The sequence below is a fragment of the Hevea brasiliensis genome, chromosome 10 (assembly GCF_030052815.1).
Source record: "Hevea brasiliensis isolate MT/VB/25A 57/8 chromosome 10, ASM3005281v1, whole genome shotgun sequence".
Lineage (NCBI taxonomy): Eukaryota > Viridiplantae > Streptophyta > Magnoliopsida > Malpighiales > Euphorbiaceae > Hevea > Hevea brasiliensis.
In genome coordinates this window covers 3,436,090-3,454,819 of record NC_079502.1, presented here as the reverse complement: position 1 = coordinate 3,454,819, position 18,730 = coordinate 3,436,090, and the positions used below count along the sequence as shown (strand labels likewise).

Here is an 18,730-nt window from a genome sequence, read left to right as displayed (position 1 = left end):
GTGACGATATTTTTTAAACAGAAAAAATATAAAAAAATTATTATTACATTAATTAATGTAATAATCAAACATTTATAACTTTTAGATTTATTATATATAGAGGCAAGAGTTAAAAAAAATCTAATATTGTTTAATGATAAATTTTTGCTCAAATCTAATTTATTATAAATTTAAGATATTAATATGTGAAATTTATTTTAATATATATTTTATGACTTAAATTTATAATTAATTAAATTTAAATTGAAAAAATTCCTTACTTAAAAACCAAATGCGTACAATATTAGAGACAAGAGGCATAAAATAGTTGAAAAGGAAATTTCATGGGACGAAAAGGTAAGCCTACATCTCCTGCTTCTGTGCCCTAATTACGAACTGTACCCATTTATGTTTCTGGCCACAATTATACATGCAAATTGCAAACGCATCTTAAATTTCAATTCATGACATGTTATTTTCACAGTTTTTTTCAAAAAATTATTGTCCTAATACATGTTATATTCAACATCTCGATACTACAGTGGAGGCCGCCTCCTCCACCCGACAATGGGTTTCTTTCCTCCTCTTACTGGGTTGGATTGCGTACATGGTTTTTAATTTGTTCATTTTGCAAGTCCGGTGATTTATTGGAGAGGGTTTTCGTCTGATCTGAGTTTTTCGTTTTACATGCCCTCTCGCCACTGCCGTGTGCCCGCAATTTGTCGGCCGTAGCAGCCCTTTATCCATTGGTTTCTTCTCTTTCCCTCCCATATCTCTCCTTTGAGAGTTCAAATTAGCCGAATGTATATACTCGTACTAAAAAATTAAAAGTTCCTCTTTCCAGTTAGGACTCGGCTTAGTGGAGAAAAATCTGTGTACAAAAATATATAAATGAGGATAATTTTATAAATTTAGTTAATTAATCAATTATGATGTAATTTAGTATAGTTATTTAATTTATGATTTAAATTAATTATGATTTATTTGATTAATTGATAAAATATTTGATAATACTTAATTATAATATAATTGATCATAATTACTTAATTTAAAATATAATTGATTATGATTTGTTTGATTAATTGATAAAATATATGATAGAACTCTATTATAATCTAATTGATTATAGTTAGTTGATTTAAATTCTAATTGATTAATAATTACTTGATTAATTGTTTTAATTAATTATGATGTAATTGACCATAATTATTTAATTTATTATCTAATTGATTAATAGTTACTTGATTGATTAATCTAATTGTTAATAATTACTTGATTAATTGATTTAATTAATAGTTATATGATTTATGATCTAATTGATTAGGTGATTCGATTTTCAAAATAGGGAAGAAAAAAAAATATTATGTTACCTCCAAAACCAAACCAAATAAAACAAAAAATTCAAAAGTAAAAATTGAACAAAATCGAATTTCTACAAAAATCGAATCGAATTTATGAATTAATTCGGTTTGATTAGTTATTTTCTGTCTAAAATGAATAATGCTCACCTTTGTTTAATTAATTAATTAATTACAATATAGTTGATCATAATTACTTAATTTATAATTTAATTGATTGTGATCCACTTAATTAATTGATAAAATAACCTAATTGTAATTTATTATAATGTAATTTATCATAGTTACTTGATTTATAATATAATTAATTATGATCTATTTGATTAATTGATAAAATAAAAGAATAGTACTTTTATTATATTGTTTTTTTATATTACTTGATTTTTTTTATAATTTTTTATGATACATTTTTTTTTTGATTAAAATTTGATTAATTGATAAAATACACTATTGTTATTGATTATAATGCAATTGGTAGTAATTACATGATTTATAGATGTTATAATTGATTATATGATCTAATTTTTTTTGATATTAATTGATAAAAGTATTTGATTATGATTTAATCGATCATAATTATTTGATTTAAAATCTAATTGATTAATGATTACTTGATTAATTGATTATAATGTTATTAATCATAGTTACTTAATTAATTAATATAATGTTAATAGTTACTTGATCAATTAATCTAATTGCTATGTTCTAATTGATCATAATGATTTGATTTAAGATCTAATTGGTTCACCGGTTACTTAGACGGTTTGGACAAGTCAACTATAGTTTGTTGAACAAAGAAGTTGTAACTTGAACAAAACTAGTCAAACTGAACCAATCATTATTTTGATTGATTAAACTAGTTCAACTCATTTGATCCAGTCCGATTCAATTCCACCAATACTATATGAAATCAATTGTAATTAATTAAATTTTTGATGTGATTAAATATGTCAGTTAAATTTTAAATGAACTATATTAGTTGAGAGATTAATGAAATATATTGATTGATTAAAGATTGATAATATGTAATTGATTAAAAGATTAATAAAAACTACTTGATTAAAAATTTAGTGATATGTTATTAGAGAGAGATTTGTAATAGCTTATTAGTTAAAGAAAGTGAAGACAATAATTGATTAAATTTGAAAGGAACATAATTTGAAGAGAAAACAAACCAATTTGACTATAAAAATGTTTCACCAGACTTACACATTTTTCGTAAATATTTTTTTGTAGCCAATCATTTTTCCTTCCTATTAATGCATACGTGCACGGAAAGTTTTTTCACTTTTTTAATTGAAAAATGGACCCAAAAAATACAGAAATCTTCAGAATTAAAATTTCTTCATGTTACAACATCACTACAAGTCTACATCATATCATAACCATGAAAAAGAAGGGGGGAGAAAAAAGAAAAACGTTACAATTTTCTTTGTCAATAGCGTAGCTAAAGAGAGTTAATGGAGGAGGTGATGGTGGTCAGGTCAGGTCAGGTCAGATGACTGGACCTGAGGACCATACCAGGATATGGCAGGAAGCCGCAGTAGGCTGTGGTGAAAGGCATGATATGGCAGGATGCTCGTAGCTCAACAAGAACTTCATTGGGTGGCTGCAATTATTCGTAATTTCATATAGCAGGTACTGATGGATACAGGGGTTGGCTGAAGTAACTCTATATAAATGATATGATATTTCACATCTTCCCACTTCCCAGATACAATATCACAAAACCCTCGCTATAGCTCTATCTCTTCTTCTTAGTTCAAATTTCAGGCCCACCCATTTCTCAGCTGCCACCGCTGCTCTCTGTCATAATGACCCATGTCGCTGCCGTTTCGGCTGCGGCTGCTGTTGTATCTTCTTCCTCTTCTTCTTCTTGGTCAGTGTCACCGTTGTTGCTGTCGCTGTTTTTGAGGCTATCTCCACCGTTGTTCTTACTCTCATGTTCGGTGGATTTCATGGGAAGACCAAGAATCATGGGGTGCTGTTGCTTCTGGCCAACAATGGGTTGAGGCTCCGTCAGTTGCCTCCCGTCTCGAGCAGGTGAAAACATCACTGGCAAGTAGTGGTCCATCTCACACGGGAACTTCGACTTCTTGAAGTGCTCCTTTAAAGCTTCCAATCCCTTCATTTAATTTTGTTTTCCACAAAATACCATACCAATCGATCAGAAGCGGATACTTTAGGCCACTATTCACTAATGTTAGTAAAAGAAATGAAGTAAAAATACCTGGACTCTAGCGTAAGTGACTTCACAAATTTTCCTCGAGTTAAAAACTTCCCAATGTTGATGGTGAAAAGCCTTATATAGCCTCCACGTTGCCTGTGGGGACGTCATGTTCACGAACCCATATCCCACATTGCACTTGTTACTGTTTTCAATCACAAATTAACCCATCAAGGCGGGCAAGGCAACTATATATATAAATAAAATAAAATGTAGAAAAGGAAAAGAAAGAAAATCACTTGAAATCAATAGGAAGATAGACAAAATCGTAGGAAGACAAGGGCTGGTCTTCGCCGTTGGTAATCTGCTCGTTGCAGTGGATGCAGTGACTGTCTAACATGTTTAAGAGCAGCTTCTGACTGCAATTATTCAAATATGAAAACCAAAAAATAGTCCCAAATAGTAAGGAATTTTTTACAAAGAAGTTACCCATCAGTGCAAAAGGGGAGGAGCGAGAGCAGAAGCGAAACACCAACCTGTACTTGTTGGGTATGTTCTTGATCATGACAGTGGTCTTAGAATCACTGGAATTTGACTCCACCATAGCATCTTCATTTATGAGAAAACGGGTGTCAAACTTCTTTGCCTGTCTGCTCTTCCATGGCCAACTTCTATGTTGCTGCTTTGTAGATGTAGCACAAGACTCGTTTTGGTTTTTCTTTGCATTTCTCTTCACAGGCCCATCACCAACCTTTTCTGCAACTCCATCTTCGCCTCCACCATTTACCCACAAACCACCCATGGACGATTCCAATGAACCCTTGTTGATGTTGTTTACATTCTCATTAGGGTTTCCCTTGTTAAAATTAGAGGCTTTCTTCGTGGAGGAGGATTCAGTTTGAGCCAGAAAAACACGCGGAGGAATATTAGGAGCAGAACGGCTAGAAAATTTACGAGGCAATGGTGGTGAAGTTGGTGGGGGAAGTGGAGGGGGAAGAGGAGGCGCTTGTGGTGGTGCATACCTTGAAATTTTCGCATTAATGAATGCATTGCTAATAGAAGTGGCCTTAGAGGTGGTGGTGGTAGTGGTGGAGGCATTGAAAAATTTTCTGCCATAGCCACCAGGTCTACTAAACTCAATAACAACCTGCTTTCCATGAATTTCCTTTCCATTCATCTCCCTAAGAGCTTTAGCTGCATCTCTTACGTCATAGAACTCCACAAATCTTTGCTGCATCTTTAATGGAGTCTCCCTCAATTCCTTAACAGAACCTGCAACACCCAAGAGAACAAAAAAAAATGACAAAAATGGAGAAAACCCATAATAATAATAATTGAACTCGCACAGAAAATAACAAAATTAAACTATGATGAAATTATTTTTTGTTGCTTTCTCGTGGAAAGATATCAATTGTGGAGGCAGATAAAAGAGCAGGGAAGAGACCGGAGAAAGAGACCCATCGCATTGAACAAACTGACAAATCCATCCAAAAGTAATAATCAAACACCTGCAGATCTTTTAAGCCTATAGCCAAACCGAAATAAACTAAAATGCATAAAAATCAGAGACACTAAAACCTCCATAAAACCCAGAGAAGAAGAAACTAGAAAGAAACCCATGTGATTTTACCTAAAGCTTGGAAAATTTCCTTGAGGGACGAGGTGGAAACATTCGGGTCTAAATTGAAAACTACTATGGTCCCTTGGTTATGCCCTTCAGGGACAGCGTTACACGAAGGAATAATGAACTGGGCCCACACGGCGCAACCGGCAATGAGCCCACGCGCCGCTGGAGGCGGTGGTGCAAGCAAGTTCTCTACCAGTCCCAGAAAACCATAACTTCGCTCTAAGGCAGCGAAGAGGTTTCTTAACCTGCTTTGCTGCTGCATGTGTTGTTCTCGTATCTCCTTCAAGGCTTTCTCTGCATGTCTCAGATCGTAGAAATGGACAGTCACGATCCCATCACAAATTCTGTCCATCTCAACCCCTCTCACTTCTCCAAACACCTCCAATTCTCTCCTAATCATCCACTCGCTAACATCAGTAGGCACAGAACTTAACACCAGCGTCCGCGTTGGCGCAGCCGACTGTGGCGGTAGAGGCATGACGGTGCCAGCGTACGCAACTGGGGATGGTGCAGCAGGGTACTGCAGATAGCCTACAACTCCTCCGCCATCATTAAAAGGCACAGCTTGAGGAGAATACGGATAGTAGACTTGATGCAGTGGAGTCAGCGGCGGAGGTCCAAAGAGGGGCATTTGTTGGGTGAAGTTGACGTTGTTAGGGTTATTTCTTGGCCTGAACTCTTGCGCTCTAGGGTCTAGGCTCCCCGGAAACCGGACAATACCGGTTTCTCCCATGGTGGTGGGTTCCCAAGTTTCTTGAACTGCTCGCGAAGCCGATTAAAAAACGGTGGACAAACACGGTTTCCGGCGAACCTCTGGCTAGCAAGTAATACTCTAATTAGGACATTCGCTTCTCTCTCTCTCTCTCTCTGTAATCTCCCTGAAGAGAGAAAGTATCTTGACTGGAAAAAGCAAAAATAGAGAGATTTCCTCTTTTTCCTTCTGCTTTTTTATCAATGACAAAGTTGCCAAAAATGTCCTTTCCATTGCATTTGTGTTTAAAAAGTAAAAAGACGAAAATGCCCTTGAATGGGGGTTTTGAAACTGCAACTCTTTTCGAGTTGATTTGATATGGGTGGTGGGAGGTGAAGGAAGAGGCGGTGATGGTTTGAGAAAGGGGGTGGAGCGTACACGTGGCGGTGAAGCGGAATGTCGTAGTTGGACAAAAATTGGAAAGCCAAAAGGTCGGCCAAAAACTGAAGGATAATAATGGGGCTCGTGGATTATAGATGTGGGTACTTTGACCACTCTTAATGCTTTGTTTGTGCACCTTACTAAAGGAACGTGATGTTATTGATAAATATAAATATATATATATATATATATTAATTAAATATATTAAAATAAAATAATATCAGTTTTAAATCAAATAGAATATTAACACATTATTTTAAAAAAATAGTAAAAATTATTTTCTCTATATTTATTATTAATATAATAAAAATAACCGAATATATTTAAAATTAGGAAATAAAACATAAAAGAATTAAATCTAAAATGGGGGATTTTATTATAGTCAAATTCAATTCCAAGTTTTACTAAAAATCAATCGAATCAAATGGTGGACAGCCTTGATTATTAGGGCAGGGTGCGGAGATTCATCATTGCTTAGGTTGAATTAGTAGAACAAGGACAATAAGTGTACATGCCAACTAAACTTGGACTTGCCTGATTTGGCATCAACTTGAAATGCGAATTTGGAGTTGCTTCCCAATAGCTACTTAGTTTTTATGTTTTATTTTTCTCTTTACTTATTTGTAATATGCAAATATAGCAGTGAAACACTCAGGTTGTGAGTTTGTTATTAAATTACGAAAGGATGAAGACCTTTCTATTGATAGTATCTTGTTGTGTCCAAATAGTAGACTCATTAGGCGAGAGTGAAACTCCGATGATCCCCGTCACATGGTCCAGTGCACCTTCATCTTCTATTGACTATGGTGTTGATCTGTTACTTCCTCTATTTTCTTGGCTCAGTGTCTGTAACACAGCTACATCGCCTCTTCTTAGGATACGATTTGTGGAGTTACTAATGCTTCTTCAAAGAGAACTATATGCAGATTCTAATTTGATGTTACTTATGTGCTACTTTTTATTTGTTTTCTCCTTTATTTTCTGGGAGGCTTCCTTCTCTGTGTAAGAGGCGGTGACGCCTTCTTGCACTATCTACTTTTGTTATTCGAAAGTTTATTTGTGTTAGACTTCGAGCTTTATTATAGGTTCTTTTTTTTTCGAGCTAAAGTCTCTATGTAATAGAGTTAGACCTTAATCTGACTATACTATATCTAGCTTTTTGGCCAATTAATGAAATTTCATATATTTAAAAAAAAATTCTCAATTAAGCCTAGCTAGCTAAAATTTACCAATTTACTGTTTTTTTTCCTTGTTTTTCATGTGCTAACCTATTAATTATTCTTTCATCTATTTACATTTTTGCTATTTAGTTACCAAGGTTAACATTCAACCTTAAGAAGAAATAAATATTAATGAAGTGAAAAATTAATTAAATATTTTCAAGTATCTAAAAAATATTAATGAGAAATTAAAAATTATAAGAATAACAATTACACTCTCTTAATCCAAAAATTATGAGGGTAATAATTACTTTTGTTAATCTCATACTAAATAAATAGAAATTTAATAAAAAAATTAATTTTTATTTAAAAAATAAGAGAACAAGATAAAAAAATAAAAATAAAAATAATTATTTTTTAACCTTTTACATGCAACTCATTTTAAATGCAATTGTTTTACATATTAAAAAGGTAAATCATTAAATTCTCCTCTCTCTTTTTTCCCAAACACAAGGTGAGGTTCTTGTAAAAAATATATATATAAATGGAGAGATTTTGACACATTCTTGGGTAAGAGTAGGGAGTGAGGATTGAACTCAAGATTAATAATTGAGTTCAAGTTGAATTTTTTTTACTAATTATCACACGTGATATTACTTTATCGTGAACTTTTTAACAAAAAAAAAACACTTTATTGGAAACTTAATCATTAATTATGTAAATATGGAGTTTACAAATTTCATTTTTTAATTAAAATTTTCTCTAATAATTATGACTCTAATATTTAAATTCATGTAAAAATTCACTATTAATTTAACTACTTATTGGTTATGTTATTTTTAATGTTATTAAATTTATTATAAACTATAATATTGATATAATTTTACTCGATTTAATATGGGGAAATTATATATATATATTGTAACTATATCCATTGGGAAAAAAAAATAATATGTTTTATTTATTTATAATATTAGTAAATATAAATTATTTTATTTTATTTCTTTAAAATAATTATTATATTTATTCTCTAGAAACTGATAAATAAAAAATAATTATTTATGGGTTTTTCTTTTTTATTTCAATTCTATTCTAATGAATTAAATAAAATTTTTATCAATCTTATATTTCAGACTAAAATTAAAAAACTAATTTAAATTTAAATTTAAAAAATACACGAAATTTATTATCATTAGCCTTATTTTTCAATTATTTTTTTAATTTGTAAATTGTCATAATTTTTATTATTGATCCAATTTTGGCGATAAAAACCCTAAATTGATAACATGAAATTTTAGGCTAATTAGGGAAAAAAATTTTTTCTAAAAGAGATATTCTAGCAATAAGTGCTTAATTGAGAATTATGGAAAAAATAATTTAAAAAGGTGAAAATTTAGGATTTTTTTTAAAGTAATTAAGCCATTATTCAATTTCTTATAGTTGTATTTTTATAATAACATTCAAAATAAATAAATAATAAATTATTCAATTTAATCTCTATATTTATTAAAAAATTTTAATTTAACTCATTTTTAATTTTTTTATCTAATTTATTTTAAACGTTTCAATGTAAATTTAATTTAATCCAAAATTTAAAAATTAAAAAATTTAATTTCTTGATTTCAAGACTAATTTATTAATTTCTTGATTTAAGTATAAAAATTAAAAAATATAATTTTTTAATTTTTTTAATATTTGAGTTAAATTATGTTTAGATTGAAATTTTTAAATTAAATTAAAAAAATTAAAAATAAGTTTAATTAAACTTTCCTAATAAAAAAATTAATCAGCCTTAAATCTAAGAGGATCATAATTGTGATACTAGAAATTTTTTTTTTTTTTCAGCTAAAAAAAAAAAAGTGAAAGTTCAGCAGCCAAATAGTAGCAAGTGCATGGGGGGAATTTGCAAGAAGAGGTCCCACATGAGATTTCCAATGCAATGCCTCCACTAACCTCAATCCAAGTAATTTAACATTAACTTTTTATTACTTCCCACACCTTTTTGTCTCCCACTTCTCTCTTCTCTAAAACTTGGCCTGGCTAGTGGGTTGGTGTGGTTCAATTTTGAGTAAGAATTGCATAAATTTTGATAATTCTCATTAAATTTATTTAGACGTAATATCATAATTATTTAATTTAAAAATATAATATAAAATTTTATTAATTTTTAAATTTTATATAATAATTTTTTTTAACATTTAATTATTAATTTTTCGATTAGATTCTAATTTGAACAGTTTCAGTATGGAGCTTAGTTAGTATTTTTTTTCTCTTTCAAGTCATGTGTAAATTAAATTTTTCTTCTTTTTATAGATAGAATAATTTTTTATATGTAAAGAAAATAATTTTACACTTTACATAAGAGAGGAGAGAGAAATATTGATAAATACCATACGGGAGTTATTCACATTAATTTCTAATAAAAAAATTAGTAATTGAAAGTTATAAAAATTTTATTGTATAAAATATGAAATTTTAGAGAGTTTTATGTTACATTTTAAAGTTGAAAAGCTATAGTATTACAACTATATAAGTTTAGAGCTAATTGTTGAAATTTATCTGTAAGGATTTAGAATTTGATAACAAGATTTTATTTTAATTTTGATTCAATAATTTTGTGAAATTAATTACTGAATTTGTAAAGAAAAATGCTCATTTATATCAAACTGAATGTTTAATTTTATTCGGAATAGAAAAATAATTCAATTCTAATTTAGACCCTTAAAGTTTTAATCTAATTTCGATCCAAATTAAATTGAGTCGATTTCAAATTCAAATCTGACTATAATTGGTATTATTAAAAATAAATAAATTATAATTTTTATCATATCTTAAAAATTAAATAGTAAATTATAATTTTTAGTTATTACACTCTTCAAGCTAAGCAATTACCAGCATCTTAACTCCTAGCGTCAAATTGTGATGTGAAAGTGGCCACTGCCAAGCTTTGGTAAAATCTCAAAATTTTTTTTTAAATAATTAAGTTTGAATAAGATTTTAAATTTAAAATTTCACAATTTTAAAAATTATTTCAGTACCATTTAGATAAAACTCATTGACTTTGATAAAATCTAATTAATTGTATATGATTCTTCAAAATTTGTCCTAGTGCAGTTGCCACATTTATTACCTTGCATAAAGTGAATCCTAGACTTTAATTTTCTTGAAGTATGCAGTGTAAATATTTTTTTTTTTTCATAAATTCAATTTCTTTGATGCTCTACTTAGAGGGGATAAATTAAAATAAAATTTCATAAAGTAAAATTTTTTAAACTATGATTTTTCATGATTTTTAAATCTTTTTTTTTATTTTTTAATATTTAAAAAGATGAAAAGATTTTTTAAAATATTTTAAGGTTTCAAAAAAAAATCTTATTAATCTACAAATTTGATAAATTGGAAAATTAAAGTTTTTAGAAGTTTTTAAAAATATCTAAAAATCATACTTTTAAAAACTTTCTATTCTCCGAAGCACAATTCAAAGTTTTTAAACTTTGAAAAACCTCTCGTTACTTTAAAAAATTTCCTCCCAAATAAAAGGTTAATCTCAAACTAATGGGATTGGGCATATAAATTCTTTTTTGCCATTCAATTCTATTAGACACTAAATTTATAACTATAACAAAATTTTAAAATATTAATTACTGAAATATTACATAGAGTGAACAAGAACTTGCAATGTTGCTTCCTATAATTTTGAACTTAAGCTTGTATATTTCAAAAATTTCAACCTATAGTTGGGAAGGAAAAAATGGTAAATAACATTGTTAGATGCCCCAGGATCTCCACATGGTGGGAAACATTATTAGGCAAAGTGTTAAAATGACACAACAATTAAAGGTTTGTTTGAAACTGTTGTTGAAAAATTTATTTTTTTAAATATATTAGTTAAAAGGTATTAAAAGATAATTAAAAATTAAATTTGATTAATTTGAGTCATAAAAATACTTAAATAATAAAACAATTTTTTTCAAAATATTTTTTTTCAATAATATCTAAAATTGTGTTTTTATTCAGAAAAGTAGTTTTAATCGTTCAAACTCAATGACAAGCAAGCTGTAAGTCTAAATACCAAATTTCACAAAGGCCTCAATCTCATTAAGGAAGAAAATGGATAATGTTGGATTGTGGAAATTAGGAAATGGAATGAATTTGATTATTGAAATAGTTAGGTATATTATATATGAATCAACTTAACACTATGTTTGGCAACATTTGAAGGAGGGAAGGAAAATAGAAAAGAAAAAGTAAGAAATGAAAATAAAAATTATTTTCCTTCTTCTTGTTTGGATTGAAAAAGGAAAATACTGAAGGAAGACAATTTTACCCCTAAATTAAAAAAAAATATTAAATATAGAATTATATTTATACTTTTAAATATTTTCTTTCTACTTTCTCTCATTTTAAAGAGAAATAAATAAAAAATAAAATATTTTTATTTTCTCTCTAATATTTTCTCTTTTTTTTTTTTTTTCTACTTAATTCAAATAAAATAATAAAAAATAAAATTATTTTCCACTCACATTTTCTTTTCCCTCTTATTTGCCTCCCTTCCCAAATATAGTGTAAAAGTACAAAATCTAATTGAATCTGCCCAAATTCACTACTGGATTACTTTATAACAAGGGAGAGGGATGGAAATAAATAAAATATCAAGGAAACTTATCCTATTTAAACTTGAATCATCCTAAATGTAATTAGAATTTATCATCATTTATTTAAAATCATGATTATTATTATTTAAAAAATTTAAATTTATTTAATTTTATATATTTTAATTAATATATATATATATATATAATTATTAATTAAAATTTTATATTTTAAAATTTTAATAATTTTATAAAATATTTAAAATTTAACTCCTTTTGAGGGTGCTAATTATTGAGTGTAAGTTCAATCAAATCAAATTTCATCATTTTATTGCAGTTCCATTATGTTATATTCACTTCCATTAATTAACATGAGCTGAGATTTTTAATTTGTATTTGGCTGCAAGTCCTTAATTAAGCTGCAATAGGCTCTTAGGCTACGTTGGTGTGTTCCCCATTTCTTCTACATGAATTCATGGGCTCATTCAGGGCATAAAAAGCAAGTGAAAGGGATGTTTGCTTTTCTCCTCCACCACCCACCTTCTTTGAATACCTTATTATAATTAAATGTTTAGCCATAAAACATTCCATATGTTGTTCCTCAAATAAGGCCCACATTCTAAAAGTTGCTATTGCTTTCTACACTATCTTCTCCTTTCAACTTAGGATAGTATTTTATCATATATCATAATGGTAAACACATCGCCGGTACATATAGATAGCCTTTTCTCGCTTCAGCTCGAGTCTTCACATTAATAAAATAATTAAATATTATTTTTATTTAAAAATATAATAAAAAATAATGATAAATTATCTAATAATTCATCTCATTAACCTTCTCTCAATTCAATTCTACCCTTCATATCAATTAAATAATTAAATATTATTTTTATTTAAAAGTATAATGAAAGATATCGGTGAATTATCTAATTATTTATTTCATTAGGTATCATTTTAAATTTAATAATAAGTCTTTTTTTATGAGATTGAGTTAAATTGAAAACGTTAATCGATAATCTGAATCTTAAATTTAAGAGAGTTATGATCGTCGTGCTCAAATAATTCTATTTTTTACAAGTAAAAAAAAAAATTTCACCACCATATAGAGACTAATATTCATAATTCTCAATATGATTTAATAATAAATTCCAAAGATTGTCTCAAGTGGTATGGAATTTAACTCTTAAAATCAACACTCAAACATTAAATTCATGTATATGTAAGTTAAAAGGATAAGAGTACAAATTTAAATTATTTTGAAAAATGTTCAATTACTTCAATAAAAAAAATGATTTAATAAAAAGAGAATGAAATTAAATTAGTAAAATTTGACATAGGAATGGAAATAAAAAAAAAATGTAGAATTACTTCATATTATTAAGAGGTTTAAACATCATCCTATCAAGAAATCATTCAACTTTAATCGGAGCTAATTGCACAAAAATAATATCATTCGATTTAAAAGTTTAAATTCATAAGTAATAATTTTAAAATAATTATATTTTTATCTCATTTTTATACGTAATTATCTATTAATTACTAAAATTAAAGTGTAATAAATGAAGAAGTTAAAAAATTAAACTTTAAACTACTGATTTGAGAGAGTTTAATCTATATTAAAAAATTATTAAACTTGTCAACAAGTGTTAAGCGTAAAGATAAGATATTATTAAAAGGAGTAACTATCAATTTTGAAATAATTGGTTTCTCTAAACTGGAGAATTCCCAAATATATATATATATATATATATATATATATATTATATTACCAACACATAAATTATTTTATAGTAGAAGAAATAAAGAAGGAAGCATAATAGTAGAATGATTGGGCACGCATGAAATGTAATTGCAAAGGCAGAAGAATGAAAGAAAAGAAGGAAACTTAGGCAAGGAGACAAAAGTTTCATGGGGACCACACTCATTTGGTTCCCTTGTTATGAGGAACTCTGCTCCCTCACCATCTCCTCAACCTTAAAATACTAAGGGACAAGAATGCGTAATGCGGACTCTTGTCGTCTACAGTCAATTAGGTGGCCAATCGTTTTTGGTGTTGGATTGGCCAAGAATGGTTTCTATGCTTTTTGGTTTTATTTATTTAAATTTTTATTGTTTTTATTTATTTAATATATAAATTTTATATATTTATATTTTAAATTTATAATAAATTAAATATAAACAGAAATTATATAATATTTCAACTGCCATACTCTAATTAAAGACAGCAAAAATGGCCTACCAACATCATGGAAGGATGGGTGTTGGCTGTCATGTGATCATTCTCCAAAATATGGGTCAGAATTGTTTAAAAAGGATATGTTACCAAGTGGAATGGTCCATCTCTATGTTGGCCTTGCAGTGGAGAAAGCATTTGTTGGTGAATTTTGGTATCAGGAATCTGCAGCATCCATTTCCTGTAAAGAATGTTTAATTTGACAAAAACTCTTTTTATTTGATTTGCTAATTGTAGCTATTCATGGATAAAAACACCCATTATTCTAAGTTCTAACGAATAGATATAGGAGTTAACACATAAAATATGCTATAACATAAAGGAAAGAATGGAAAGTGTTACTTAGTTTGAGATAGGTGTAATGTGCCCTTATAAATTACTGAGCACTCCTCCTCTCTTTAAGCTAGTTTTTGAGAGGTGAGTTAGGTCTAACTTATTTTCTTAAGATGGTATCAGAGTGACCTCAACTAATATTTAAGCCTTCTATAAGTGTCTTACATCCCATGTAACACTCCTCACTCGTCTATAGTGTAGCCGAGCAAGGTGTGTCCCACGGAGTGTCGAAGCACTTGATTTTATCTGATTTCATTACAGTTCTTGATTTATTTATTCAAAAATTTTATCTAAGGTTTAGGCTATTTTTACTTTTATCAAAATCTAACTAATTTGAAAATTTCAAAAATTTTAACGACAATCTGGCAGAGTGCCGGCTGTAATTTGGACTAACAGTTATTCTGAACCTGTCAAAAACAATTTCAATATATACTCAAATTCATAACTCAGATTATCTCAAAGCATTCTCAACAATTTCTTAAACTCAGATTCAGTCTCAAAATTTCTCAAACTCAATCTCATTCAGAATCATTATGATTAGATAATCAACTCAGATATCAGAATTCTTATATTTCATTAACTTATATAATTTGCCAATTAAGTACATAAATTTATCAAGTATAGGATATACAAATGAAATTACAGTTACTAATTCACATTACAATATAAGCAGTAATTATAATGTACAGATTAGAAAACATGCTTAAAATGAGCCCTATCTACATGCATTGTTGAGGAGGTGACAACCTTGAACTCTTCTGACACTTCTGCAGATCTGGACTCCAAAATCTCATTCGAAGTACCTGCGCAAGGAAAATAATTCTATCGCGCTAAGCATTTTTGCTTAGTGGTGCAATAGTATAACAAGAAATAATATATACAAATAAAGAAAGAAATAAATCATAATTTGGATACTCAGGAATCAATTTAATTTGGTATGGTATTTCTAGCATCAACTATCTTATATACTAGTTTGTTTCTCTTTAGAAGTGCTAAGTTTATAACCTTTCCGTAATAATACCCAGTATACAAATTATGCTAACTGTATTGTATTTTAAGTCTCTACGATTTTGCAAATTGTATTTTTGTTATGTTTCTATTACTAATCTCTTTTACTCATTTCATTCAATACTTAATTTAATTGTACTGAAATTTTCTTATACTTAACTTAATTGCCTAAATGAAATAATATTTTAATTGACTGCCTGTGTAGCCTATACACCGACTAGACTAGATAAATGGATATATTAGCTCTGGGTACGTAGTACCTCGGGCCGTCACACCATCGGTCACAAAGTATCTCCCGGTGTGCAAATAGTGGATAAACTAGCACTGGGTACCTAGTACCTCAGGCCATCACACCATCGGTCACAAGGTATCTCCCGGTGTGCAAACAGTAGGGCTAAAAAGCCATATAAACAATCAGGTAATAAGCCGAGTATCATAACATAATCCGTATAGCCATAGGCTATTAAAATCATAATGTGACATAATGAGCCATAAAACATAGTGTGACATGAAGCCATTTACAATATAGCTGTCAGAACCCTATTGGCATGCCAACCTATCCAAACTAATCAACTAGGCAAACTAGGGCATATTACAAGATTACAAATTTAATTCTTTATTCTTAGGGTTTATACGTCTTTATGCCTTTCACTGGTCAACGAACATATTAACCTTTTTATACATCATGAATAAGTTGATTCTAGTATCAACATGTCACAATTTGCATTTCAATATAATGCCAATATAGTACATTGTACATTTCTCACAAGTTGGCATTTATTGCCAATTTATTTCTAGGCTTTATTGTAGAGCATTGTCAAATTTTCAATTTTGGTATGCTAGATCGATCTAGCTAAATATCCTTTTTCCCTTGGTTTTTAGATTCTGGTTAAAGAAGCAAATTTATAGGTCTATGTCTTATTGAATTTTTGCCACTGATTTCATGTCGTTCTGAGTTGTATGGACCAATATATGGTCAATATACAAAAGCTGGACAGTTTGCATTTTTAATGCAAAGTTAGGTCATTTTTAGGTCAAACTCAATTATGGCAGATTTAGTACCCTAACTTGGGCAAACAATTTGACTTGGTTTTAGTCATTTTTGGGCTTTGGTGTCTTCATAAGAGTTATAGCTCTATGTCTGATCTTTCTATTGATATAAACTTCAGGTCATTTGGACCTGTTTTGAATGAGTTATGGTCAAATGAGTGACTACTGTTCATATGGTCAAATTCTGGGTTGCAATGGTTCTGGACAGTTTTGATACCTCAATTTATGCAAGCAATTTGACTTAGTAAATGACATTTTTGAGTTATGTGATCTTCACCAAAGTTGTAGCTCTATGTCTAAGCTTTCCATCGGTATAAATTTCAGGTCATTTGGAGTTGTGTAGACTAAGATATGATTATTTTATTATGGCTGGTCAAGTTGCACTTATATTGCACTATTAGGTCATTTTTAAGTCAAAGTCAATTCGGCCAGTTTTTGCAACCCAACTTGGGCAATTAATTTAACTTGCTTAATGGCATTTTTGGGCTTGGTGGTCTCTACCAAAGTTGTAGTCCTATGTCTAAGCTTTCCAATGATATAAATTTTAGGTCATTTAGACCTGTTTTGAGTGAGTTGTGGCCAAAATACTGGCTACTATTCATATGGTCAAATTCTGGATTTGCCAAGTTACCTATTCCGGATTAGGTCACTTTTTGAGTCACTTTCTGGACAGATTTTTAGTAAGGCTTCTAAATGAAAGTTAGTTCATTATATGTCTAATTTTACCTCCAATTGGCCTTATACCAATTGAGGCCACACAATTAGGGTTATAGCTCCACAAGCATACTGTCCTCATAAAATTCTTCAAATACACAAATCATACACATTCAATTCCCTAATCCTTTAATTCCCATACCTAAATTCTGGATTCATCACATTAATTTATCATTCATCACATCTCATTATGGTCATTTTGGACAGTTTATACAAGTCCTCACTACAAAATATACATCCCTACTTCACAAAGTCAAAATTAACATAATGTACACATTCCTTCAAACTCTAGTACAATTATTTCCATCAATCAATACATAGCCTATATTTACTTATTCACCAGTATCAAAATTACCATTCAAATTCATGGAATTAATAATATCCTATGTCCTCAAGGCTGTCAAAAGTCAACAATTACATAAGTCTCCAAAAATCAATTCAAATCCTAATTCAAATGTTCTAATTCAACAATTCACATTCAATCAATTTATAGCACAAGTATTTTCATCAATCCAAATGTAATTCTCATTTGCTTACTTATCAACATCCCAAAACATCAATTAAATTCATGAGATAATTAATCTCCCATGTTCTCATGGCTGCCCAAATGAAGCAACAATACAAATCCCCAATTCAAAAGTTCAATCACAAGTTACACATGAGATTAACTTACTAGCATCACAATTTACTTTAATCCACACTAATTCTCATCAAATACCATCAATTACATGTAAGAATAATTCATTTACCTTCCCTTTTCATGGCTGCCAAGAATTACACACACTAAATACTCACTCAATTCCTTAAAATTTTCAACCAAACTACTCACCATAACCTCAATACAAACTTTAATTAAGCAAGGGAAGAAAAACTAGCACTAATCTTTTGTGAAGCTTGCTAATACTTCATCAAATCCTCTTCTTTTTGCTTCCAATATACTGCCCATGATGTATAGACTAAGTTTAATGAAGAGAATTCATGAATTTAGCTTGAAAATGGAAGATATCTCAAGCTTGCATGGGCGGCTTCCATGGAGAGAAAATTGGGACACCATTTCGGCCATAAGAGGAGCTTGGTGAGGATGATGAAGTGAGTGGGAAATCTATCCTCTTATTATGTATTTATATGTCCACTTAGTGCTCTACTAAACATAGGTTAATTATATTATAATCCAAGATTTCAATATTTGCAAACTAATCCCCAATTTCTCTTTTAATTGCACTTCATTTTTAATTTCATTTTTCATGGGGTTTCCAAAATTTAATACCACTTATTTTTCATGGACATTTAGGTTAAAAGTCAACTCTAAGTGTCAATTGACCAAAAGGCCCCTCTTCGGGTTACATTTTGAATTTTTCGATGCTATCGATTAAGTCT

General features: G+C 29.4%; 1 protein-coding gene across 1 annotated transcript; it reads right to left on the bottom strand.

Annotated features, from left to right (window-relative positions):
• Nucleotides 1–2,654: 2,654 nt before the first annotated feature.
• On the bottom strand, nt 2,655–6,129 carry LOC110652572 (protein terminal ear1). Its single transcript, XM_021808187.2, is given in 6 exon segments — nt 2,655–3,198; nt 3,201–3,462; nt 3,568–3,709; nt 3,804–3,923; nt 4,041–4,776; nt 5,135–6,129. Coding segments are annotated over 6 exon segments (2,082 nt in total). The 5' UTR covers nt 5,865–6,129; the 3' UTR covers nt 2,655–3,106.
• Nucleotides 6,130–18,730: the final 12,601 nt, after the last annotated feature.